This window comes from Piliocolobus tephrosceles, chromosome 19 (assembly GCF_002776525.5).
Source record: "Piliocolobus tephrosceles isolate RC106 chromosome 19, ASM277652v3, whole genome shotgun sequence".
Classification (NCBI taxonomy): Eukaryota; Metazoa; Chordata; class Mammalia; order Primates; family Cercopithecidae; genus Piliocolobus; species Piliocolobus tephrosceles.
The window spans coordinates 4,951,733-4,978,874 of record NC_045452.1 but is presented as its reverse complement, the minus strand read 5'-3'; the positions used below and the strand labels follow the sequence as shown (position 1 = coordinate 4,978,874).

Here is a 27,142-nt window from a genome sequence, read left to right as displayed (position 1 = left end):
TGTGGCTTTTCAGATATTATTTTGATACTGTTAATACATTTGAAAACCCTTTCTTTGCCCAGTTTTGAATTGTCAAAGGAACAAAGAATATTAGTCATTTCTAGTGTATGTGGTGTTAAGAAAGCTATTTACTGCCCTCCCCAGGCCAGACTTAAGTGGTTATTTTATTTATAGGAAGAAACAATACACATTAAAAGGTATTAACCTAAATGCGTTTTTGTGTGTAAAATTTCAGCCTCGGTTCTAGTTTGTAACATCGTAATTTCTCCCTGTCTCACATGCTTTTAGTGACATGTCGATTCATGACGTTTCGGTGAGTGCAGCTGAGACGAAGGCGATTGTAGATGAGGCCTTGGGGCTGCGAAAAAAGAGGCAAGCGCTGATTGTGCGGGAGAAGGAGCCGGACCTGAAACTTGTGCAACCCATTCCTTTCTTGACGTAGGTTGTCTAGCGTCTCTGGGAGTGATGGGTCGGCCAGTAGGCCCTGGTGTGGGATACTGCCCTGCACAGGACGGAGAGACTTTGAGGCTTGATCCTGGGTTGGTGGTATGGATGGGGGCTGGGTGCATAGTGGCCAAATGGTTGGAGGTGCATGCTTGCTTCATTACTAAGAAACAGGTCAGCTCTCTCTCAAGTATATCCAGTCTCAGTCCCTTTTTGCTGTTGCTGTTCTTGACCCCAGCCACCTGCCACATTCCTGTAAGTTACGGCCTTTCGCAGCCTGTCCCATCTAGGAGGGGAATGGAAACTAACATTTGCCAAGCACTTGCCAGGAGGAAACTGATGCTCAGAGCAGTTCAATGGGGAGCCCAGAGACAATCCCAGGTCTGGGCTTCCCTGCTCTCAAGTCCATGTTTTTCCTGTAGGGCCACGTGGGGAGCCCTGTGAGATGGGCCTCAATATAGTCCTTGCCAGCCCCATGATGTGAGAGTCTCTCTCTCTCCAGGAAGGGCAAATTGGTATTGGCAGTTCCCTGGAGTTGGGGTAGTTTAGTCCCTTAGCTAGCTCTGGAATTCAATTTCTGTGTTTAAAATTCTGACATTGAATCGTTAAGTTTAGCATGACTTAGCAGTAGTGTTCCATTTCTACTCCCCACCCACTACCTCCACCCCGTCTGCTTACTCTGAGGGAGCTCTGGCCTGGATCAGACTGACCTGACCTGGGTCCAATCCTGGCACTCCTAATGCTATGAATTGGATGACTCTGGGGACATTAGGAGCCACTCCCTAGCAATGGGGAGAGCAACATCTCTCTCGTAGGGTTGTCATGATAATGACATAAAATGTGTAGGGCTAGCACAGAGGCAGCATATAGCACCCACTCAGGAAGGGCTGGCTCTGATGCATATTATTATGACTGACTATGAGTTTCAGCATGTGGAATTTCCCAGAAATATTTCCATACCCGAGCACCGAGATGGCCAGGAAGAAAGGGCTGTTCTTCAGGCTGCTCTAGGACTCCTGTCTGGTGCCCTTTCTTGTATTTTGTCAGCTGAATTAGGGTCTTTCTCCCATCTGAGTGTGTGCTCCCCAACTACAGAGGGTTGGGGTTTTGGAAGGGCCCTGGGGGTGCCTCCCTGTTACAGTGAAGGAGGAAAAGGCCTGAGAACACTACAAGGGATTGTGGCTATGTGACTGGAGAACAGAGGGCTGGGAACTGGCACTGTGGCCACCCTCCATGGTGTAGTGGGAGGGCTAAGTGGAAGCAGGAGGGAGTTATGCTTAGTAGTTAAATTTGGGATTTGGTTATTAAAGGAAGAGTGTAGATTCCCTCTCTGGTAGCAGAGGACATGATGCTTTTATAGTAATCTCTATCTATTCTAGGGGTCAGCAAAACTTTTCCTTTAAAGAGCCAGATAGTAAACAAACTAGCCTTTGTCAGCCATGTACAATTTATGTTGTATATTCTTTTTCTTTTTTTTTCTTTAAACAATTTTTTAAAAATGTGAAAACCAGCCGGCATGGTGACTCATGCCTATAATCCCAGTACTTTGGGAGGCTGAGGCCAGAGGATCAAGAGTTCAAGTCCAGCCTGGGCAACATAGTGAGACCTCATCTCTACAAAAAATAAACAAAATTAGCCAGATAGGGTGGCACACACCTGTAGTTCCAGCTACTTGGGAGACTGAAAGGGGAGGATTGCTTGAACGTGGGAAGTCAAGGCTGCAGTGAGCTGTGATGGCACCACTGCACTCCAGCCTGGGTGACAGAGCAAGACCCCCGTCTCAAAGAAAAAAAAAAAAAAAGAAAAAGAAAAAAAAATGTGCTGCAGAGCACAGTTTACCACCCCTGGTTTCCTCAGTGCCTAGTAGGCATGAGCAACAGCAAGACACGAGTAAGGGAAATGGTGTATTTAAGGCATTTGACACAACCCAGCCAGTGAGCAAATTCTTCCTGTCTAGATGTAACATTAACTGAAGGCAGGAAAAAGAAGAAATTCCTTATAGCCCTGGGAGCCTCCATTGTTTAGATTCTGGATTTTGAAGCACTGTCTTTTTTTTTCCTTTTTCTTTCTTTGTTGTTGTTGTTGTTGTTGTTGTTGTTGTTGTTGTTTGAGACGGTGTCTCGCTCTGTCGCCCAGGCTGGAGTGCAGTGGCGTGATCTCGACTCACTGCAAGGTCTGCCTCCCGGGTTCATGCCATTCTCCTGCCTCAGCCTCCCGTGTAACTGGGACTACAGGTGCCCACCACTACGCCCAGCTAATTTTTTAAATTTTTAGTAGAGATGGGGGTCTCATGGTGTTAGCCAGGATGGTCTCGATCTCCTGACCTTGTGATCCGCCCGCCTTGGCCTCCTAAAGTGCTGGGATTACAGGTGTGAGCCACTGTGCCCATCGAGCACTGTCCTTTTTTATCTTGAGACAGGGACTCTCTCTGTTGCCCAGGCTGGAGTGCAGTGGTGTGATCTTGGCTCACTGCAACTTCTGCCTCCCAGGTTCAAGCGATTCTCCTACCTCAGCCTCCCAAGTAATCGGAATTACAGACATGCGCCACCATGCCCAGCTAATTTTTGGTATCTCTAGTAGAAACGGGATTTCACCATGTTGGTCAGGCTGGTCTCGAACTCCTGACCTTAGGTGATCTACCCGCCTCGGCCTCTCAAAATATTGGGAGTACAGGCATGAACCACCGTGCCTAGCCTGAAGCACTGTTCTTTTATTCCTTTCTCAACACTTCCTGGATGCCGGCTCTGTGCAGAGGACTGTGCTCTGTGCTAGGGGTGCAGTGTGGCGGGGCCTGGTCCCTTGCTACAAGTGATCCTGGGGGTTGTCAGTTACCCAGAGAAAGGAGCAAATGCCTCAAGCTGATAAGGGCTGTGAGGAGAGAAGCACAGTGCTGGAGGGCCTCTGAACAAGGTTCGTACTGCTCTAAGGGTTGGGTAAGGCTGGGTGGTGGAGCTGCGGTCTGACCAAGGCACAGGCATTGGCTAGGCAGAGGGCTATGCTGTGGGAGGGTATGTTGCATCTGGGCAGAGGGAAGCCAGCCCAAAGGCCCAGTGGGATGTGAGAGTGTGATTTTGTTTAAGGAACTGAAAGAGAGCTAACGTAGCAGGAGTGCAGGGGGTGGTGTGAGACGAGGCTGTGCAGCACCATGAGGCCAGGCTGAACAGTTGGTCTTTAGCCTGAGGCATTAGAAGCAATTAGTGGATGGATAAATGGATACATCGTAGCATACCACACAGCATAGTAGACAACACACAACCTTGAACCCAACACAGAACACACAACACAGAATGTGAAATACAAAACACAATATAACACACCATACCATACCACAACAAAACACACAACAGTCTCCTGTTGCCATCCAGCAGGCTCCAGCCCGTTTGGTAAATCCACTGAGATGCTGCTCCCAACGGGCCCTGCCCGTGGTCCAAGTTCTTATAGACCATGTCCCTGTTGGCAGTCCCCAACAGGCTCTCTGCATGAAATAGATTAGTGGCAGCAGAGAAGTTCCAAAAGTGTTTTAAAGACTTGACCTTCCTGGGGAGGAGTTTTTGAAGTGAGTCAATGGATTTCATACATGCCTCATTGAGTCTGAAAGTGCCTCAGGCCAAGATGCTTATGGGGCTTCTGCTGCAGTGAGGTGCAGGTGGATACCAGGTCCCTGGTCCAGCTTTGGCTGCCGCACCTTCAATTCAGCCGTGTTAGACTCAAGATTTCATCAGTTGGCCGGGCGTGGTGGCTCAAGCCTGTAATCCCAGCACTTTGGGAGGCTGAGACGGGCGGATCACGAGGTCAGGAGATCGAGACCATCCTGGCTAACACGGTGAAACCCCGTCTCTACTAAAAAATACAAAAAATTAGCTGGGCGAGGTGGCGGGCGCCTGTAGTCCCAGCTACTCGGGAGGCTGAGGCAGGAGAATGGCAGGAACCCGGGAGGCAGAGCTTGCAGTGAGCTGAGATCCGGCCACCGTACTCCAGCCTGGGCGACAGAGCGAGACTCCGTCTCAAAAAAAAAAAAAAGATTTCATCAGTTATGACAGTGATGAAACCTTGATCACCTCCCCCACCCCCATGGAGGTGGTAGCTCCAGGAGCAGCTCTGCTGCCTCTGTGCAGGCAGGCCATTTTCCCCTATGCTTGGAGTATTCCTCTGACAGGATGGTGATCAGGTGTTGTGGCCCTCTCCCTGTAGCTGGAAGTGCCTCGGAGAGAGCTTGCTGGCCATGTACAATCATCTCACCACCTGCGAGCCCCCACGTCCCAGCCTTGGCAAGCGGATTGATTTGTCGGACTACCAGGACCCCAGCCAGCCTCTTGCATCCTCCGTGGTGGTAACGCCAGTTAATGTGATCCAGCCAAGCACTGTCAGCACCAGCCCAGCTGTGGCTGTCGCTGAGCCTGTGGTCTCCTACACCTCTGTGGCTACAACCAGCTTCCCACTGCACAGTCCTGGTCTGTTGGAGACAGGCACTCCTATGGGTAAGCAAGCCCCCTGAATTTGGCTTCTGGAGAGACCCCGTTTACTGAGCCCAGCAGGAATGAGACTGTTGGGGAGCCCTGCCTCTTTAGAGAGAAGGGTCATGCTGACACTCATGACTCAAGTGGAAGTGGGAGTCCCCAGCCCTAGAGGAGCCTCTCAGCCTGCTCACAGTGCCACTACCTGTCAGGGCCATTTCAGCTCTGAAGTCTCTGCAGTGAGGGGGACGGGGGATCAGGGTGCAGCTCCTGCTCCTTGATAGTTCCCCCAGGACCGTTTAGTGTCTTGGCTGCCACATTTCTGGCATGAAGGTCGCTCTTACTCACTCGTAACATGGAAGCTAGCAGAGGTCCCCTCTGCTGGTCCTGCTCTCTTGCTGACGGTGTACCTCCTGAGTTCTTTGATTTTAGAAAACAAAGTCAGCAAAGTCACCAACCACTGTATATTTTATTGATTTTTATTATTACTAGAGTTGTCAGAAGTTTTTGACAAAAGCTCCGAGCCTTTTCTTGATTTCTATGTCACTGAAAAAAGAATCTGGTAGATATAGAAGTTTCTGAATAAACACGCACGTGGTTGTCTCTTTTTTACTTAATCATACATGACATTCTTCTGTTGCCATATAGTTCACACTGTTTTTTTGCTCTTACCATATTGCTGAGTGCTCAGAGGGTCCTGGGTAGGGTCAGAGCCACTCACTCTCTTCTGGGTATATCAGGCGAGACCCCAAAGTTCAGCCGACCAGTGAGGGGATGGGAGGGTAAGGATGTTGCTTGCTTTGTAACTGTGGAAAGTAATCTTGAAATCTGGCTTGTGGGTCCTGTGAAGTCAAGAAAGGTATGAGAGTTAAGGGGCTTCAAATTAATTTTACTTGGGATTCTTTGTTGTTGAAGAAGAGATGAACATTTTTTGAAGGTCGAAGAGTTTAATGCTAGTAGATTTATAAAAGAGGGAGATTGATGTGTCTGTATGGTGCATTTTTTTCACCCCTGCCACCATGTAAGATTTTAATTTGCATTCTTTGTGAAGGTGATATTTCTGGGGGAGATAAGTCCAAGAAAGGGGTAAAACGGAAGAAGATTTCAGAAGAGAGTGGAGAAACAGCAAAACGGCGGTCTGCCCGTGTCCGAAACACCAAGTGCAAAAAAGAAGAGAAAGTAGACTTCCAGGAGCTTCTGATGAAGTTCTTGCCGTCCAGGTACTGTGTATTTTTTCTCATTGTCAGAAACAAACCCACAAACTTCCAGCATACACCATCAATAACATTTCTCATTCCATTGCCACCCTCTTTTCTGATCTCCTCCTTTGTGTTCCCATAACATCTGTGCAGATATCTGAAGCACAAATCTCACTGGAGTGAGATCTTGGATTTTTCTCACCTCTCCCCACCTCTGAAATTCCTGAAGGCAGGAGCTTTGACTTGTTCATCTTTTGAGAGCTGGAAGGAACATACTCATGTCTCTGTGTATTTACAAGACATCTAATTGTTGCTGGGAGGCGGAGGGGTGCTGTGCCCTGAAAACCCCATGCAGATGCAGATGCCCTGAAAACCCCATGGAGGGGAGCTTCCCTTCTGCTTTCAGGGAGTCTGTGTCTACTTGATTTGCTCCAGGCTCAGCAAGATTCCCTTGCATTCTGAGAAGGTAGAGGAGGAGCTTGTGAAGTATTCCTGGGTCTCACTCATTCTTAGTGCTTCTCAGGAGCCTAGGGGACAAGCAGGTACCAGGTTCCCCAGAGCTGGGAGGGACTTGGTCCCCAGTGCTTCTTACTTAGGTTTTCACCAGTCCTTCTGCTTTTTGTCCTTGCCTGCTCACCTCCTTTAGAGGCTTTGGGGTCCTCAATTTCTGAGCCTTCCTGGAGTTTATGGTACCAGTGGATTGGTTTCTTAATACTCCGCTTCCTGCTCCCTTTGCTGAGTGGAGAGGCCTCTCTCGGCAGACACCATTCTTCATTTGCACTGGACCATCTGCCTTCTAACAGTTGTCTGGTACATTTTGTCTGCTGGGGCGTCCTTGCCTATCTTCTGTCTTTGTGAGTTTATACCTTTTTTATTCCTTTATTGTTACTGGAATGGAGTTTGGGAGCTAACCATGTGTGTTCAATATGCCATCTTTAAACAGGAGTTAAACTAGCAGTGGTTCTTTCCCATGATAGTTTATTTCAGTGGAACCAACATCAAAGTGGTGAAGGAGAAGCCAGAAGCTTTAGGTGGATTGTAAATTTATTTTACAGCAAGATTCCTAATTTTCTTAATTTGTTATCTTTCTGAGGTGAAGGTGAAATGCTTAGAAATAATGATTATTCTCAGTACTTGATGCAGGACCAAAGTGGGGCTACAGTGCCTTCTGATGAATTTTTCTTAAGGGGTAATACCAGAAGAAAGTTTCCCTTTGGAAGAGCTGCAGGATTGATTGTTCTTTGGTTGATGGTGCCAAGAGATTTGAGTGACCCTATATTCCCCTTAGCCCTGCTTTTTACTCCAAGGTCTTGTTCCCCTGTCCCATTTACCTGGAATGGTTTCGACTTTCTTTTTTATCTTTATTTTAGTTGTTGGTTTCCTTTGTGGTTTAGTGTGCTCCTTTGTTTTTTATTTTTGTTAGAGATGGGGTCTTGCCCTGTCACCTAGGCTGGAGTACAGTGGCACAATCATAGCTCATTGTGGCCTTGAACTCCTGGGCTCAAGGGATCCTCCTGAATAGCTAGGACTACAGGTGCATGCCACTATGCCCAGCTAATTTTACTTCTTGTTTTTTGTAGAAATGAGGCCTTGCTATATTGCCCAGGCTGATCTTGAACTCCTGGCCTCAAGCCATCCTCCTGCCTCCACCTCCCAAAATGTTGAGATTACAGGCTTGAGCAACCACACTCAACTTAGTGTCTGCTTCTTTGAATGGTCAAGGCAAGAGCAACATGGTCGCTTGCCTGATGGAGTCGCCCTGGGAGTGTGTGCAATACGTGAATGAAGACATTCACAAGTGCCCTGAGTGTTTATGCTGCAGGGGTTCTGGGCTGAGGGAACATCACAAGGTTGGCTGTAATGGGTCCTTGGGAGGAGTGCCTGCCAGGAGAGGTGTCTCCAGTCCCAAGACTGGGCCCACCCACAGCTTTGTGAGGAGCTATGGAAGGGCCAAGTTCAGATGGGTCCCCCAAACTCCCACCTATCTATCTACTTTCCACCTTACTCGTTGGGCTCCCATGAGGCCCTAGAACACACAGGTACTCTTCTGGCCTGTGCCTTTGTACCTGTTCTTGTCCTGCATCTTTGCATTGCCAGCCCTTCTCCTCCTCCAGTGGCAGCGTGAACATCATCCCCTCTCAAAGGCTTTGTCTGACCTTGCTCTCTAAAGCAGAGCCCTTTTGACCCAGAGTCTCAAGCACTCTGTTGTGAGGTGGTCCTTATTTAGGTTAGTTTTGTGTACCTGCTGATTGGCTGTGTCTCTTTAGAGGGTAAGCTTACTGCAGGCAGGATCTACCACATTTAGGGCTGCTGTATTCAGTGCCTAGCACAGTGCCTGGCACATAGCTGGTGCTCGGTAATCATCTGTTGATGAGATGAGTGAACAAGTCAGGATACAGACCAAATGCTAGCTCATAAAGCCCTGGAGAGAGGCAGAGCCTAGGGAGGCCTGGGTTCTGGACCCCACCACCCACTTATTTTAGCTGCCTTCTTCCTGGCTCAGATTTGGTTTCTCTAACAGGAAGAGTTCAGATGCTTGTGTCAGAACGTGTGTTGTGACTTTATGATTTTGGCATGTTACATGCAGGTTAAGAAAGCTGGACCCTGAGGAGGAAGATGATTCCTTTAATAACTATGAAGTCCAGTCAGAAGCCAAACTGGAAAGCTTCCCAAGCATTGGGCCTCATAGACTGTCATTTGACTCAGCCACGTTCATGGAATCTGGTAGGAATTGAGCAGTGTGATCATTCACTTTGGGAATTCCTCTTCCCACTATCCTGTAACCTGCTTATGTTTTGTTCTGTGAGAATGGTTCTGGGGTGTTTTTTCGTGTGGCCAAGAGTCTGCCTGGATTAGTCTTGGACCTGAGCCCTGTGGTCAACTTGGAGGTCTTCTAAAATGTCTAGACTCATAATTGCTGTGCTTTCTTATGGCTAAATTCACAGGCTTCGCTTTACAAATTGAATATGTATAAGCACACTTGTTGAGTGTGTATCAGTATATAACTGCTGAGTGAGATTAGTGCACATGGCAGCACTTGGAGGTCTGCCCTTTTGATGTCCACCTTAGATATGGAGATTCAGAGAGGCTCAATCATAGCTGCTGAGGGCTGGAGCCAGGCATTGAACCCAGTAGCCTGATCTCAGCACCACAACGTGGTATCATGTCCAGCTGGATCAGATGGTAGAGGGAGGGAACAGTCTTTACTGTCCCAAAGAAAATGGGAGATCCTGGCATGAAAGGTCCTCTTTGTTCAAGTCAGGTTGTTCTTGCTCCCTGGGCAGAAAAGCAGGACGTGCATGAGTTCCTGCTGGAGAACCTAACCAACGGGGGCATCCTGGAGCTGATGATGCGCTACCTGAAAGGCATGGGCCACAAGTTCTTGCTAAGGTGGCCTCCAGGCCTGGCGGAGGTCGTGCTCAGCGTCTACCACAGCTGGAGGAGGCACAGCACCAGCCTGCCCAACCCGCTGCTGAGGGACTGCAGCAACAAGCACATAAAGGTTGGGGGGAGCCTCTCAAGGGCTGGTATTGAACTGGGACCAGGGCATGGGGACAGGGATCTTGCATGGGTGTGGGGCTGCTGTTGTGTTGGGCTGCATCTACTTGTGGGCCTGGAACCTGGGCTTTTTGTGGGTGTTTAAGCAGGAAGTCACTGAACCGGATTTGTGCCTAGAAAGCTCCCTGATGGCTGAGTGGAGGATACACTTGCGGGTGAGAGTGGGCTCAGGGGGCCGTCAGGAGGCTGCTGTCATGCCAGGTGAACAGTGGCTGAGATCCAGTGGTAATAGTGGGATGCTGGATTGTGGTTGCAGAGCTGGACATGGGATATGTGAGGGAATGAGAGTCATGAGAAGGGCTTCTCGGGTTGTGTACTGAGTCAGGGGAAGGCTTGCCAGGAGAAGCTGGAGGAAAGGGAAACATTTGGTTTGTTTGAGGTGGCAGGGACTGTGACTGAGGCTTTTGTTGTTGTTGTTTGAGACAGGGTCTTGCTCTGTTGCCCAGGCTGGAGTGCAGTGATGCAGTCACAGCTCACTGCAGCCTCAACCTCCTGGGCTCGGGTAATCCTCCCACCTCAACCTCCTGAGTAGCCGGGAGTACAGCCTTACACCACCACACCCGGTTATAGTCCCAGCTACTCGGGAGGCTGAGGCAGGAGAATGGTGTGAACCCGGGAAGGGGAGCTTGCAGTGAGCCAAGATGGTGCCACCGCACTCCAGCCTGGGTGAGAGTGCGAGACTCCGTCTCAAAAAATATATGTATTTGTTTTGTTTTTTAGAGATGGAGGTCTCACTGTGTTATGATGTTATGATGTCAAGACATAACAGGCCATAAATGGCCTGTGACTATTTTTAACAGATGATAAAACAGCAGAAACTAAATAGGGTGCTTAGAGAAGCGTTGGGGGCCTCCAGCAGTAGGGGCTGAGCCTCACTGAGCCTTGTCTTCCTGCTGCATTCCACACCCCAGCCTCCTCCACTTGGTGCCTCCTAGAGCTTAAGGGAACACAAGGTGCTCTGGCCCCGTACTCCTGTTGGAGATGGGACACTGAATGCTGAAGCAGGAGCACCAGAAACATTCAGGGATGCCTGGTGGTCTTTCTGACTTGAGAGCACAGGAGGTAGAGGAGCTTGTAGGTCAGCCATCCCTTGCTGGGCATCCTCCACTGGGATATCTCGGGACTACCTCCTGGCAACTTCTGCCCACCAGGCCATGCTCCCCTGGAGCAGTTTTGAAACAGCAGGAGGAACCAGGGCTTTGATCCCCAGGCAAAGCAGGCTGATGATAACTTTCCAGCTGTGCCCACTGGGCAAATGCCTTCTCATTGCTGAGCCTCAGCTTCCTCAAGTGCCCTGGGAATGGTATACCAGCTGCCCAGAACCTTTTTTTTTTTTTGAGACTGAGTCTTGCTTGTTGTCGCCCAGGCTGGAGTGCAGTGGCGCGATTTTGGCTCACTGCAAGCTCCCCTTCCCGGGTTCACACCATTCTCCTGCCTCAGCCTCCGAAGCCGCTGGGACTACAGGCACCCGCCACCACGCCTGGCTAATTTTTTTTTTTTTTTTGTATTTTTAGTAGAGACAGGGTTTCACCATGTTAACCAGGATGGTCTCGATCTCCTGACCTCGTGATCCACCTACCTCGGCCTCCCAAAATACTGGGATTACAGGCATGAGCCACCGTGCCCAGCCAGCTGCCCAAAACTTTTAAGGGTTGAATTCTGTAATTTGGATGCAGTGTCTGTCCCAGCACTTGGCAGGTGACAGGGTTGCCTCTTCAACAGGACAAGAACTCTGAAGACAGGTCTCCTGGTCCCTCCCAAGTCTTGTCCCAACTATACATCCATGTGGCTCTTTTTATGTCCTGAAGAGTGGTCACTGATTATCACTTATGAAATGGCAAGTGAATAGAAAGAATTATAGTTTTATCAAAAAGTAAAATTTAGTTTTGTTTCCTTTCACTGCCCCCTACCCCCAACACTGAAGAGGTTTTGTGATACTGTTCTTGACCTTCCTATGCCTGTCCTGCAGGACATGATGCTGATGTCTCTCTCCTGCATGGAGCTTCAGCTGGACCAGTGGCTGCTAACCAAAGGCAGAAGCTCTGCAGGTAGGCGGCATTATGTGTTCTGTGGCCAGGCTAATTTCTGAACCCCCCAGCAGCTGGGAGAAAGCCGAAGTGGGGAGACTGAGTCATGGTATTTAGACTTACATTTATAGTAGGCACATTTTTTGGGTTGGCTTGTCAGGGTCCCAGGGAAATCTCCTGGATACTCAAGAAGTGGTTAGCAGGAGCTAAGCCCCCAGAGGGAGCCACCAATCTGCTTTTGCTGTGAGATAGAAGGAAGTGGGATCTCAGTTTTGGTGTGACTGTTCAATGCAGTGCTTTATGTAGCTTCAGTAATTTTTCTGGTGATATGGATTGTTATTGTTGTTGTTGTTGTTGTTTTTTGAGACAGGGTCTTGCTCTGTCACCCAGGCTGGAGTGCGGTGGCACGATCTCGGCTCACTGCAACCTCTGCCTCCCAGGCTCAAGCGATTCTCCCACATCAGCCTCCCGAGGAGCTGGGACTACAGGCGTGTTCCACCATGCCCAGCTAATTTTTGTATTTTTTGGTAGAGATGGGGTTTCACCATGTTGGCCAGGCTGGCCTTGAACTCCTGACTTCAAGTGATCCACCTGCCTCAGCCTCCCAAAGTGCTGGGATTACAGGCATGAGCCACTGGACCCAGCTTCATTCTGACTTTTAAACCACCACCTGGTGAATGTAGATATGCTCAATGCTGTCTGTAAAATTGCTTCCCCTTGCCCCTGACTCTCAGGGGGGTCTCTGCATATCTTTATCTTAACTGGTCCAACCTCTCTGATGCCTGCCACTCAGGGAGCTGTAGGGCTCTGAGGGGCCCAGGGTGCCCCTGGAGATAGGGTGGGTGTGGTTAGGGCTAAGGGCAACTTCTGAGAAGCAGAAGGGCATTAGGATGCTACACATGAAGTTGACTCGTTGACCTCATGGTTTTTAGTGTCTCCTCGGAACTCCCCTGCTGGTATGGTGAATGGCAGATTTGGACCCGACTTCCCAGGAACCCACTGCCTTGGTGACCTCCTACAGCTGTCGTTTGCCTCATCCCAGCGCGACCTGTTCGAGGATGGTTGGCTGGAGTTTGTGGTCCGTGTTTACTGGCTGAAGGCTCGCTTCCTGGCACTGCAGGTTGGTTCCATGGTCAGCTGCTTGGGGAGTATGCCCTGACACCCAGCAGGATGGGCAGAAAACTGACCATGTTGGGGGCGGGGTGTGTGTGTGTGTGTGTGTGTGTGCGGGCGTGCACGTGTACATGCATAGCACCTGCCCGGGCACTGGGCTTGGCATGAGAAAGTGCAACACGGTGGGGAATTCTCAGCATCTCAGACTTCCAAGCTTGATACCAGTCTGTAAAGCTCTTCAGCATAACCACAGAGCTCTGGAAGGCATTTGCTCTGCCTCTGCCTCCCCCACTCAAGATTGCCTCGGCATCTTGACTCTTTGCTTATGTTTTCCTGAGAGAGCCTGAGCAAATGAATAAACAGATACAGAGCTTTCTAGAAGGGAATTATTCACCTGTTTTGTGAGAGTTCTGGGAAAGTTTCTCTTCAGAGCCTGGTCTGGAAGGCCAGGATGGATTGGCTGTTACCTAGCACCTTGCACATGGTGGTGCTGGTACACTGTGGTAGAATGAGTCAAGAGATTACCAGGGCCCTGTCAGCAACCATTTAGTCTAAAGGAAGCAACACTGTTTGATGTGAAGAACACTAGTTCTGGAATTAGGACAGGCCTAGCTGCTAACTCTGGCTCTGCTCAAGTGTCCTCAGTGTTTTCATCTGCAACATGGGGTTTATGATATCTCCCCTCACAGAGTTGATAGGGACTGTTCATTCAGTCAACAAGTATTTATTGAGCCTGAGCTACATGCCAGGCCCTTCTTAGGGATTACAGTAGTAATTGGTAAAAACCCCACCCTCATGGCCTCCACAGTCAAGTGAGATCAGAGGTGTAAGACATCTGGCACATCATAGTCAATCTTATGCTTCGGTCCCCTGACCTGTTTTCCTTCTAACCAGGGAGACATGGAGCAGGCCCTGGAGAACTATGACATCTGCACAGAAATGCTCCAGAGTTCCACCGCCATCCAGGTGGAGGCAGGGGCTGAGCGAAGAGACATTGTCATCCGGCTACCCAACCTCCATAACGACTCTGTGGTTTCCCTGGAGGAGGTGAGTGAGAATTTTTGTTTGTTTGTTTTTTTCCCATAGATGAAGTTTCACTCTTGTCACCTAGACTGGAATGTAATGGTGCAATCTCGGCTCACTGCAACCTTTGCCTCCGGGGTTCAAGGGATTCTCCTGCCTCAGCCTCCTGAGTAGCTGGGATTACAGGTGCCTGCCACCATGCCTGGCTAATTTTTTATATTTTTAGTAGAGAGGGGGTTTCACCATGCTGGCCAGGCTGGTCTTGAATTCTGACCTCAGGTGATCCACCCACCTTGGCCTCCCAAAGTGCTAGGATTACAAGTGTGAGCCACTGTGCCTGGCTGAAAGTTTTTAAATAGTGTTTCTTAGTCAAAGATTTCTTGTGATTTGGCATAGTTAGCCCAGGGTTGACCTGTTTCTGAGGAACAAGAGAGCTTCCCACATGCTGAGTGGGGCCCCTGCTGGGAAGACAGAAGAGGCCAGGGAAAGGCTGCTGTAGTACACTGGGACCCTGTAGATCCCTGGTGAAAAGCAGATATGGGAGTTCTCACCAGCACTATTTAGAAGCAGTCATTGGTCTGCTCTCCTGGCTATGTGTGGCAACCATCCCAGTGGAACTGGAAGGAAATACCAGCTGGAGCAGACCAGTATTGGGCTGGCCATGGGGTTGGGTCAGCAGTGTGTGGCCTATATGCCAGGTTCCACCCAGGTGCCACTTTATTCATTGTGCAGTTTCAGACCCTGCTGCAGTTCTGTATCTGTGAAATGTCCACACTGGCTGAAAGTGGCCTTCAGACTCTCCTAGAGTTGTTTCAGGGACAAGTACAGGTACAGGGCTGTCTACATGCCAGGGCTTCATCAGGTCCTGCGTGTAGTGTATGACAACCTCTGGTCCAGGCTTGCTGAGTCTGCTGACTGACCTGTGACAAGGCTGTCCAGCTGTCTTGGCGAATGCTTCCTGGAACTCCTTTGCTTCTGGGTAGTTTTTGGTTTTTCATGTGCCTGTTTTTTAAAGAATTGGATGCCTTGCCATTAATAGAAATACTTTTAACACATACATTTAGTGTAAACACTGATGTATGAAGGAGGAGTCTAATTTTTGGGGGGCTGGAACATAGTCTAATTTTTATTCTCCTCATCCAGTTCTGATAAAAACAAACACTGGCCAGATTCGGTGGGGCAGGGGCTGAGGGGTTTACCCTCATACAGCATTGCCGGGCCTTTTTCAGATTGATAAGAACCTGAAGTCGCTGGAGCGGTGCCAGTCCCTGGAGGAGATTCAGCGACTGTACGAAGCAGGTGACTACAAGGCTGTTGTGCATCTGCTCCGCCCCACTTTGTGCACCAGTGGGTTTGACCGGGCCAAACACCTGGAGTTTATGACTTCCATTCCCGAGAGGCCAGCCCAGCTGCTTCTACTGCAGGTGTGTGCTGCCAGTGTCCCTCACACCCACTTGCACCTTCTCTCCTTGCTTGTTTGTGTTTATTCTCTGGAGGCTCTGTGGTAGGCTCGCTTCCTGGCGCTGCAGGTTTACAGGCATGAGCCACTGGGCCGAGCTTCATTCTGACTTTTAAACCACCACCTGGTGGAATGTAGATAAGCTCAATGCTGTCTGTAAAATTGCTTCCCTTTGCCCCTGACTCTCAGGGGGGTCTTTGCATATCTTTGTCTTAACTGTTCCAACCTCTCTGATGCCTGCCACTCAGGGAGCTGTAGGGCTCTGAGGGGCCCAGGGTGCCCCTGGAGATGGGGGGGTATGATTAGGGTCAAGGGCAACTTCTGAGAAGCATAGCATATGTGTTCATAAGAACACATAGCTAGAAGAGAGTGGATATTAACACCACTAAGCCCCCAGGAAGATGTTAGTCAGAAGATACGGTCAAGACTAGCAGAAAGTTAGAACCAAGGAGTGCAGGTTCTAGGGTTCTGCATGGCTCAGGGTGATCCCCACACTTGACTCAGAACTTCTGCATGGCAGAGGAGGAAGGAAGAATGGTCGGGTCATCATCTATCCATCTACTTGTTTATTCATCCATCTCGTTTTGTATTGTTTTTTTAAGGTAAATATAAAAGTGGCTAAAATATCTGTACAGTGTGAAGAATCAAGATAAAATAAAGACCCATGTAGCTGAAGAAAAATAACACTAGCCTTATGTTTGAAGCCTCATGTGCCCTCCTGAATCCTTCTGTGCTTCTTTTCCTCAGGAGGTAAACTCTCACCGAGAGCCTGCCAGGGAGCTGGCAGCTGCTGGGTGCTGGGCAGTTATTCAACCTCTCTGAGCTCAGTTCCTCATTTCTAGGATGGGGATGACCAGTGTCCTTAGCTCAGAGTCCTGTTGTAGGGATTACACAAGTTAATGTGTGTTGGCACCATGCCAGTCACTAGCAGGTGCTGTGGAGGTACTGCTGTCATCGTTGCCACCATCCTCAGGAGGGTTGAGTTGGCACCGAGATAAACATGGAAGATAATACGCAAAATATGCTTAGTGGCATTGAGTCCTGGTCCCTTATGCTTCATCTTACTAATCACTTGTGTTTTTTATCTTATTGGGTACTTCCCTTTCAATTTGGAAAGAGTCCAGTCTTCTCCCAGGTGTTTTGCACAGATTCCACAAAGCATTTTAATCATTAACATTCTTGAACTAGGAAATAGTTTAGAGGTGCGACTGTGGGAACAAATGGAAGCACCTCAGTCCTGGGGAAAGGGGAAGAAACAGTTGGTTTGGGGAAGCAGAAGGGAGAAGAGGGTGGAGGGAAGGAGGCTCCAGCTCCTGGCAGAGGAGGTCAGTCGGGCCCAAGCCAAGATCAGGGGATGAGATGTGTGTGACCTCAGTTACCTGGCAGGCTGCAAGATGGCCCAGCATGGCTATGTGTGGGAGGGACAGCCAGTGTACCAAGAAGGGTGCTGGGATGGAGAAAGCGGGGAGAGGCCAGTGTACTCTGCCTCCATAGGATGCCCTCAGTGCTCAGATGTGGTCTTGCTCTTACTGTCTTCTAGAACAGCTGGATGTGGCAGGATACCCCATTGATGGGGCAGGAGCTGCTGCTTGGGCAGGCACTGAACTGTGATAAGGGCTGTGCTTGAGGTCTGGGCCGAGTGCTGTGGAAACGCCTGCTTTTTGTGAATTAAGGACTCCAGATTATTGCTCAGTTTCATATTGAGAGTGTTTTCTTATTGATTTGGAGTGCTTTTTGTATATTAAAGATAGTAATCTTTTTCTCAACAGATCTTGCAAATATTTTTTTCCCAATTGTTTGCTTTTAAATTGCCGAGAAGTTTTGAATTTTTATGCTGTCAAATCTTTTGATGTTTTCATACATGTGTGATTTTGTTCATTGCTCATTGTGGTTTTTGTTCCTATGCTTAGACAGTCTTTCCAAGAGTGGAGAAATATTCATCTACTTATTTATTTATTTATTTATTTATTTATTTATTTATTTATTTTTTGAGACAAGAGTCTGGCTCTGTCGCCCAGGCTGGAGTGCAGTGATGCGATCTCAGCTCACTGCAAGCTCCACCTCCCGGGTTCACGCCATTCTCCTGCCTCAGCCTCCTGAGTAGTTGGGACTACAGGTGCCCACCACCACGCCCAGCTAATTTTTTGTATTTTTAGTAGTGATGGTGTTTCATTGTGTTAGCCAGGATGGTCTGGATCTCCTGACCTCGTGATCCACCCACCTTGGCCTCCCAAAGTGCTAGGATTACAGGCATGAGCGACCGTGCCTGGCCTTCATCCACTTATTCTACATACATAGCTTGAGCTTTTATGGGGTGCCTGGCACTGGGCCAAGAGGAAGGCTGGTCCATGTTCTGGAGGGGAGGCTGACAAGAGACCCATCAACAGAGAGATAAAAAGAGTATTTGCTTTTGTTTTATTCCTGCAGAATTAATGTTTTATGTTTTGCATTTAACTTGCTTCATTTAGCTTTTCTCAAGCGGGGCAGTGAACTTGCAGTCTTCTCCCGTAGGTGTATAGTGGCGCTTTCTCCCAGTGGGCAAGCTGCCTATTATGTTCTTCAGTCTCATTGGATAGTTTGTGTCTTGTTGAGTTGATTCTTAGTCCTTAATGTTTTTGGTTGCTATATTGAGCAACCAAATCTTCTTGTTGTTCATTATCTTTTCCATGTATTCCTACGTTGCTGGCTCATAGGAACCCTATTGATTTTTCGTGTTTGAGTCTGGGTGCTTCACTGAGTTCCCATTATCGCTTGTTTTCTGTCTGGCTTGTTTGATTGTGTTTGGGTAGATGATTGTGTTGCCCCCAGTCGATGGTAATTTGGTCCCCTCATTCGTTGGTGTTTATTCTACTTTTTTGCTTCTTTCTGGCCTTGAGCCCTGGAGATTATGTCATATTTTAGAGCACCATTAGCAGGTCCTTGTCTTGTCCCTGACTTTCACAATGACTCTGGTTGCATTTAATAGTCTTTATCATGCTGGAAAATAATCCTCTGGCTCTCACATGTTGGGTGTTTTGACTAGGAGGCATCAGCTCAGGCTTTGGACCCCTACATCAGCACCCTGTAGGCACCCTCGAACCCCAGTGGCCTCCTGGTAAAGGGTGCTGGCTTTCTCTAATGAAACATGGGCCCCATTTTCCTGGCAATTAGGATTTATAAATTGGGGGAGGTGTTGATCTGTGTTCAGATACTACACCACATTCCAAAGGCAGTTTCAGGTATTTCTGACCCCACACCTGTTGGTGTCATCTCAGAGAGTGGCAGCTGCATGTGTCAAGGTTGGGAGGAGCCGCTGCCAGGCCTGGGCTGTGGCAAAGTTAGAGCCCAATGGGGCACTGGGCAGCAGGTGCTTCCTGCAGGTGTAACAAGCAGCCCACCAGATCTGTGAATTCACAGACAGACTGTGTTTCCCCATGCACCAGCACAGTGATGAAAGAGAGATCCCAGGCATTTAAGTAGGTTGTATTCTAGGTCAAAAAAAAAAAAAAAAAAAAGGAGCTTTGCAAAAAGCAATGGCTTCCTTCCAAAGAGAAGCTTTTAAAATAGAAGTAACAGTTCAGTGTGGTGTTCTCAGAATTCTTCCATGTGCCAGGCACTGTGCTGAGTGTAATATGCACATCAGCTCATTTAAGGCCCGCAGTGCCGCTGAGTGGATGATGTGGTGGCTGAGGCTCATATGGCTTACACATTGGCCCCATCAGGGCACCTGAGGAGGAGGGACCTGATAGAATGATGACTTTAGTGTTGCCTGGCCAGTTGCCTCTGTTGTGGCCTTGGCTCAGGCCCTCCTCCACTGAGATAGTCCCTCCCTGGCAGTCTGCCCCTTCCTTGCTGAACCCCCTCCAGAGCCCTGGCACTGGATGGGCACAGTGGCTCTGGGGAGAGCTGACAGGTGTAGGGGTCCCTGTCTCACCTTGGCTGGCTCTGCAGCCTCATTCCCAGCGTCCCTACTTTATAAATGGGGAAGGTGAGGTACAGAGGTGAAGCCTTTCTGAAAGCTCCGTGACTGGTGACATTCTCTGCTGCCATTGCCCACAGGCCATCAGACTGCCCTTCCAGGCACCTCTGGGCTGCATGGGGCCTATGCTGTGCTGGGGCTCGTACTTCCCTTTCTTTTGCTGCCCCTCATCTGTTTTCCTTCAGTTGTCTCTGCTCAGGCCTTGGGCCCAGATGTGCTGAGCTCACCGTGCACTTCATCTGGCTTCTTGCTGTACCAGGACTCCTTGCTCCGGCTGAAGGACTATCGGCAGTGTTTTGAGTGTTCCGATGTGGCTCTGAATGAGGCCGTCCAGCAGATGGTGAACTCAAGTGAGGCTGCAGCCAAGGAGGAGTGGGTGGCCACAGTGACCCAACTGCTGATGGGTATCGAGCAGGCCCTCTCTGCAGACAGCAGTGGCAGCATCATGAAGGAATCATCCTCCACCACTGGCCTCGTGCGGCTCACCAACAACCTCATCCAGGTAACCCCTGGCTCCTTCTCACCCTGCCCTGCCCCAGTGGGTATGTCTCTCTGACATCCCTCTTCTTCAGTAGTTAAGCTTTCATTGCTAATTAGGCACCCAAAGGGGACATGATGGCTTCTTTGGCTGGAACTTTCGGGATCTGAGGAGGGGTTTGTGTGCAGGCTGCAGACCTTCCTGGGGCTGGTTGGATCTGGGGATTGGAGACTATGTAGCACTTGGTGCCACAGGGTTCTTCCAGACCATCCATCCCAGAGGGGAAGAAATAACCTTACAGGGAGACCCTGGTCTGCCTGCAGTGAGTCAGAGGCAGAATGGGAGCCAGAGCGTAGGCCGTGATGGCTCCAGCATCCCATGCTGTCCTGGCACTTCCAGCTAAGGAGTGGTCACAGCACCCTGCGTTGTCCAGGAAGGCTTTAAGGCAGAGAATCTTCCTGTGAAGCACTCTGGGCTGCCTCCTCAATTCCCGCTCAGGCCTTCAGCAAGTCCTGCCAAATCTATATCCTCACCCCTCCAGCCTTTGTTTCTCCCTCTGTCTTCATATTTCTGCTGTAGTCCAGACCACTGCTACTCTTGCTTGAGCTGTGGCAGCACACTCACCACAGTCTCCTCTGCCCCTTCCAGCCACTGTCCAACCACAAAGGCACCTTTCCAAAATAGATGTGAATGTGCTCCCTCCTCACTTAAAACCCTTCATGTTCCCTCCAGGTTGTGTGTCACCTAAGGTACACTGAGCCCCAGGCCTGTCTCTCCCCCTGGTCTTGTGCTCCCTTGGCTGCAGCCCTCCTGGGCTACCCTCTGGGGTCCCTGCCTGCATGCCTGTCCTCTGCCCCCACTCCTTGCCCTCCCTGAGTGTTGGACACACCACAGCCACACACCTGGAAACTTTTAAAAGGCTCTCCCCTGTCTGCCCCACCCCTCCTCTGTGAGCCATTGTGGCTGCATCTGTTCTCATTGCAGCAGCCATACTGACTCTTTGCACTTGTATAGCTTGCCCATTGCTCTCTTCTCTCTGGGCTCTCAGCTCCCCCATGCCCTGTTCACAGGACGCAGCACATAGTAGGTACTGAGGGTATCAGTAACTGCATGTGGCATGGAGGGTGGTGTGACTCTATCTTTGGACATTATGGGCCTCTGTCCGATGACATGTTGAGGATCTGCTAGATTACAGTGCGCACATCAGAACAGTGAGGGTGGGCAGGTAGCATGTACCAGCTCCCTAAGAGGCCTCCTGCGTCCCTTCAGTCTGCCCTGAAGGCTTACCCTGCTGTGACACTTCTACTGTCTCCCGCCCCGCCCCTCACCGTCAGGTCATTGACTGCAGCATGGCCGTGCAGGAGGAGGCTAAGGAGCCCCATGTCTCTTCAGTGCTGCCCTGGATCATTCTACACCGGATCATCTGGCAGGAGGAAGACACCTTCCACTCTCTGTGCCACCAGCAGCAGCTCCAAAACCCAGCGGAGGAAGGTGCACAGGCAGTGGGTGCAGTGGGGATGAGCTCTGACTCCCATGTCCTTGCCCCTGTCCTCTGCCCTAGGGTCCTGGACCTTATCCACATGTTGTGAGTGGGGCTTCATCCACTCATCCAAGGATTTTGCTTGCGCCTGGACAGAGGCAGAAGTGTTCTTGGTTCTTGGTTCTTCCTTAAGGGAGCTTACTGTGCAGTGGGCACAGGAGTCCTGGGTGTGTGAACATTGCATGTTTGGTGCAGGTGGCAGCATGGAGGGAGTGACAAAAGGTTATGACTTATGAGGAATGCTGACACTGCTCCAGGAGGCCTTGTACCCACTAGCTCCTTTAATCCCCATGACACCCCAAGGGATGGTAAGCTGAGGGCAGCGTGGAGCGAGCACAGGTTCCACATCCCAACTGTCACTTCTTAGATGTGTGACCTTGGGCAAGTCATATAACCTCAGCCTCTATTTCCACATACCCGTATTGGGAATAATAGTATCTACCTCAGAAAGTTGTTCTGAGGATGAAATGAAATAATAAAGCCATGAATCACCATGGTGAGTCAATGCCTGGCTCATGGTGGGTGCTGAGTGATGAGAATCCAGGGAGGGCCTGCCCTAGACCCTTAATGGAGATGGCCCTGGATCCATGGTCAGTGCAATGGTAGAAAATGTGCTGGATTGAAGAAACGACAGTACAACAGCTAAATGGCACTTAAAGGAAAGATCACACCTATAATCTTATCAGATAGATCTTTTTTTTTCTTTTTCCATTTTTTGTTTTCTTGCATTTTCTGTCCAGACTTGGCCTAATGCACATCTAGTTTGTGTGCAGTTGTTATAATAGTATGTATCTATTGATGCTTGTATTCAACTAGCTTAAAATTAAATTTATTGAAGATTTTTCCTCAATAATTTGTAAAACAAGAAAAAGTGGAAAGGAAAGAGTCATCCCTATTCCAACTGCTCAGAGAAAACCAGAGTTAACATATGGTTTTTCTCCTTCCCTTCACACTTTCTCTGTAATTTTATTCACTGCTCAAAAGTTCATCACCTGCTGACGACATGTCAGGGCTCTGTGAATAGGATACCTCTGGCCTTGACAGGTTTGTGGTGGTGGGAGACAGATCAATTATCTAACAGCATCAGGCTGGTGTGGTGGACTGAGAGGAGGGCACCTGATGCTGCCCATGGGTGTGGGTGTGGGTTGAGTTGAGCCCTGATGGAAGAGCAGGGGCAGAGGAAGACACTGGGGAGGCAGAGTGGGGCCAGGGACTGAGCAAGCCTTAGCCAGGAGACCTGGGGCATGGGGATTGGACAGGGGAGGTGGGGCCAGATTGCAAAAGGCTTTTATTCTCTGTTTTGTAAGGCCATTGCTCCATTTTGCTCCATTGTTTTCATCATGCTGATGAGAGGTGCATGCTCTGTTGAACCGTCCTCGCTGCTGAACCCTTAGTTTGTCCCAGCTACTCAGGAGACTGAGGCGGCAAGATGGTTTGAGTACAGGAATTGGAGGCTGCAGTGAACTGTAATTGTGCCAACTGTACTCCAGCCTGGGCAACAGTTAGACCCTATCTCTTAAAAAAAATTTCATTCTTACAGGTCATGCCATGATGAACACCTCATGCATGCCTTTTTGCTTCTACTTAATTGTTTTTTTAGGATAAATTTCGAGCAATGTATATCTTTAGAGCTCTTGACAGTTATTACCTCTGATACCTTATTGTTCTACAAAAGGATTTTAGTGTGAAAAAAAAATTAAAGTTTACAACTATAAATTTTGTTATTTTTCTTAGAAAAGTAACACAAAAAAGACTTCTGGATTGAAATTCTCCTTTCCCTCAAAATTAATTATGCAAACAAAAATTAGTTTTCAAAAAACTGCCAGCAAGTAAACACGGATAGAGGAATAGTCAAATACCTTAAACTTTGAAAAGTACATCAAAGAAAGAAAGAGAGAGAGGAAGGGAAGGAAAGGAAAGAGAAAGGAAAGAAAAAAGAATTATTCTGGTGGAGTAGCAGTAGGTGTGGCTCTGTCTCTGCATGTCCCTCAACAGGAGAACTGAGGGAAGATAGCAAGTTGACCAAATCCTGGGAAATATTATTAATATTCTCATTTGTGGAGAGTGGCATGAGAGGAAAGCTCCTCCATCCCACCCTCGGCCTTGGCAGAGGCAGGAAGAGCCACAGGATCCTGCCATCTTCCAGTGTGCAGACTGAGCTGAGGGAAGGGGCCCTGGGATAAAACGCACTATGGTTGGGTGGTGAGGGGCCTGGTGAGGATATTATCACCCAGGAAAAATAATAGTAGTTATCACATACTGAATTATCTGGAAGCAGATACTAAGACAGGGTTTATTAGGAAGGCAGAGGAAGCAGGATTGGGCTTTTGAGCTGACAAACAGAATGAAACAAAAAGAATTGTAGAACTGAGGAAAACACTGCAAACTAAGTCTCACCATTGTAAAGTCATAAATGCAAACAGCAAGGAGCAGAATGAGTATGACAAATTGAAACAGTTGGTTGCAATTAAGAGCCAAAAGCAACAGGGCATGGTGGCTCACTCCTGTGATTCCCACACTTGAGGAGGTCAAGGCAGAAGGATTACGTGGGGCCAGGAGTTTGAAGCCAACCTAGGCAACGTAGTAAGACCCTGTATCCACAAAAAGTTAAAAAAAAAAAAAAAGCCAGTTGTGGTGGCACCTATAGACCTAGCTACTTGGGAGGCTGAGAAGGAAGGTTGACTTGAGCCCAGGAGTTGGAGCCCACTGAGCTATGACCGTGACACTGCAATCCAGCCTGGGCAAAAGTGAGACCTCATTTTAAAAAAAAGAAGAAAAAGTACAAAATAAATTTCATGAAAGAAAGTTATTACTAGTGACTTCTGACATGTTCTGTCCTGATCCACTCTAAAAATGCTAGTTATAAGTCATTAATGGGTTATGGCCCAGAGTTTCAAAAATACTGAGGGACCTTTATAAACAAATAACACCTGTAGTGGTAAATGAGTGTGTAACTGGAATTCAGTAGTTCTTTTTCCTCCTGTTTTACTCTTTTTCTTCTGTATTATTCAGGTAGACCTAAATCTAAGAACTTTTAAGGCCAAGTACCATGGCTCATGCCTGTAGTCTCAACACTTTGGGAGGCCGAGGCAGGAAGATCACGTGAGGCCAGGAGTTTGAGACCAGCTTGAGCAACATACTGAGACGCTGTCTCTACAAAAAATCAAAACATTAGCTGGGTGTGGTAGCTCGCGCCTGCAGTCCCAGCTACTCAGGAGACTGAGGTGGGAAGATTGTTTGAGTCCAGGAATTGGAGGCTGCAGTGAGCTATAATTGTGCCAACTGTACTCCAGCCTGGGCAACAGTTAGACCCTATCTCTTAAAAAAAAAATTTTTTTTAAGTTAAGAAATGGCATGTGTAGTATGGGTTCCATTGTTATAAATTACTTTTCTCTCATTCAAAATGCATCAGATATGCACAGAAGGATGCTTCGACTGGAGGTTCACCAGATGTCCGCATTGGTTCCCTCTGGGCTAGTATTTTGATGGATAAAGTGTGCTCCTTTATATTTTCCTATATGGCTTGAATTGTGTTTTGATAAGCATGTATTGCTTTAGTAAAGCCATTCAAGTCACTACTTATTTAAAAAGGCAAAAACAAAAAAAAGGAAGGGAAAAGAAAAATCTATGGTCATGTTGATAAAGACAGAAAAGCCTGAAAAGAAGAGACTGAGCCTGGCAGCCCCTGCAGGCACGCAGGTTCCCACACTAACTCTGTGTCTGTCGGCCTGGGCTTTCCCTAGGGATGTCGGAGACGCCCATGCTCCCATCCTCCCTCATGCTGCTGAACACAGCCCACGAGTATTTGGGCAGGAGGTCCTGGTGCTGCAATTCAGATGGGGCTCTGCTGCGATTCTATGTAAGTGCTTCCCCCTGGGCTGCAGACTGCCAGTGCAGGGCAGGGCTGTGGTGGGAGGTGGAATGGGAAGGGGACAGATTCATGTTGGTATGCCGAGCTTGCTCAGCCTTCCCTCAGTGGGCCCACTGTGCATCTTTGACTTAACAGCATTCAGTGTTAACAAGCTGCAGTGTAGTTACTGAAGCTTGTCAGAAAGTCTGATAAGACTTTCTTGCCAGAAAGTTCCCTTGTGCACTTGATCCTCAGGAAGCTCTGGAACTCTTGAATAGCAGGTTGATTTAGATCCAGTAGTCCTTACTGAGTTTCTTCCTAGTCAGGCGCAGGGCTAGGCCTTGTAGTTGTAATTTCAGGAGTAAATAACCACATGCACCACCAGCGCCTTCTATTGAGTCCTGTTTGCTAAGCATGACTCACAATGCCAAGTAGTAGTTGCTCATTCATTAGCTATTATTACATCCATTCAATTAGTAAATGATTAGTGAGAGCACATACACTTCCTTGCACTTGTCAGTTGTGATTGACTGGAAGTATCTCCCTGGGTTTACTAGGGATAAACAGCATGAACCCTGTCTCCAATCTCACTGTTGAGTAGGAGGTCAAGCAGCGTGCAGACCAGTTACAGAGCACCTGGTGTTCTTCATATACCAAGACAGGGATGTCAAACCCAGCCTATAATATTTATTCATGAAGTTCTATTGGAATATAACCATGCCCATTCATTTACATATTAACTGTGACTGCTTTTGCAGTAGAGTGGCAGAGTCCAGTAGCTGTGATGGAACTGTATGGTCAGCAAAGCCTAAAATACTTAGTATCTGGCCCTTTAAGAAAGCATTTGCCATCACCTGCTCTACACCTTCTCTTCAGGGAACAATACCTGCTCTTTCACAACTGCACCCTCCCTCCCAGTCCTCACCATCTTCCTGTGCTTTCCCCCTGGCGCTTATCCTCCAGCATGCTGTGTGACACGCTCATTGTATGTGTTGTATGTCTCTGGTCCACTGAAATTAACTTCAGAGAGAGTAGGGGGTTTTGCTAGTTTTGTTCACTGCTGGATCCAAGTACTTAGTACAGCAACTGGCACATAGTAGGTGCTTAATAAATATGGGTTAAAGGAGAGTATGCATAGGTATAGAGCTCATGTATGTATAGAGCTTGACAGTTTGCAAAACACTTAGGCTGAGGATGTGATTCATCCAGGAGACCCATCTGACCCAGGTCCCTGTTGCTGGTTAGTGTCTGAGGCAATTTCCAACCCCAGCTCCAGGTACCTGAATGTCTCCCCTACCCTGTGAGCTCTGAGGGCCTTTGAGATGCTCACCCTGGGTCAGCTCTACCCTCCGAGACTATTTTTGGAAGAGTTTTTCCAGGATGAGTCTGTAATGCTGCCAGGACTCAGCCACTCCCTTTTTCTGCCTTCCCTCTGCCAACCAGAGAGTGCAGGGACAGTCTCAGCTTCCATAAGGTCACTTCCACAAGACCATCCTCCTTATGCTGATTGGGAAGATTGAGTTAATACCTTAGGCTAGCTTGGGTGGGAGTGGTGCTAAGAGTTAAGGGGTGGGCTGAAGGGGCAATAAGATGGTCCTATTTCGTTTTTCTTAATCTATGTCTTTTCTAGTGGAGCATGAATTCTAGCTGCTGATATCTGCTAGTGAATTTGAGGGAGTAGAAGTGAGTTGAGCACTGTTGTGTTTCATTTTATAGTTCCTGATTTTCCTGCCCAAGGCCCAGCCTTTAGATTTCTCCAACCTTTGCAGCAGCTTTCCTGACCACCGTGTGCCTTCTGCCTGCCATACTGTTCCTCACCTTCTGCATGACTGGTTTGTTGTTTCCTTCCTGCCTTTTCAAAGAGGCTTTTCTCTCTTGCCGCATGCTGTCATGTCTACTGCTGGGGACCCCCACCATTTGTTTCTGTCATCTGCCCCTCCCCGACCAGATAGCATCCCTGGGACCAGGAACCTTTTCTCTCTTGCTATTTGAAGCATCCCTGGGGCCTGAGCAATGCCTGACAGACTGCTGCCCAGTTG

The 27,142-nt window shown here is 48.6% G+C and overlaps 1 protein-coding gene across 8 annotated transcripts in view; it reads left to right on the top strand.

Annotated features, from left to right (window-relative positions):
- Positions 1-27,142, top strand: part of CABIN1 (calcineurin binding protein 1) — a 170,680-nt gene that overhangs the window by 40,372 nt on the left and 103,166 nt on the right. For all 8 annotated transcript variants that reach the window (XM_026448420.1, XM_026448423.1, XM_026448421.1 and 5 more), the window contains 12 exons: positions 289-438; positions 4,636-4,922; positions 5,950-6,118; positions 8,685-8,821; positions 9,382-9,599; positions 11,625-11,703; positions 12,615-12,802; positions 13,690-13,842; positions 15,048-15,242; positions 19,495-19,737; positions 21,048-21,204; positions 24,997-25,112. In XM_026448420.1, the coding sequence (XP_026304205.1) occupies positions 289-438; positions 4,636-4,922; positions 5,950-6,118; positions 8,685-8,821; positions 9,382-9,599; positions 11,625-11,703; positions 12,615-12,802; positions 13,690-13,842; positions 15,048-15,242; positions 19,495-19,737; positions 21,048-21,204; positions 24,997-25,112 (2,092 nt within the window). The remainder of the gene's footprint in view (positions 1-288; positions 439-4,635; positions 4,923-5,949; positions 6,119-8,684; positions 8,822-9,381; positions 9,600-11,624; positions 11,704-12,614; positions 12,803-13,689; positions 13,843-15,047; positions 15,243-19,494; positions 19,738-21,047; positions 21,205-24,996; positions 25,113-27,142) is intronic.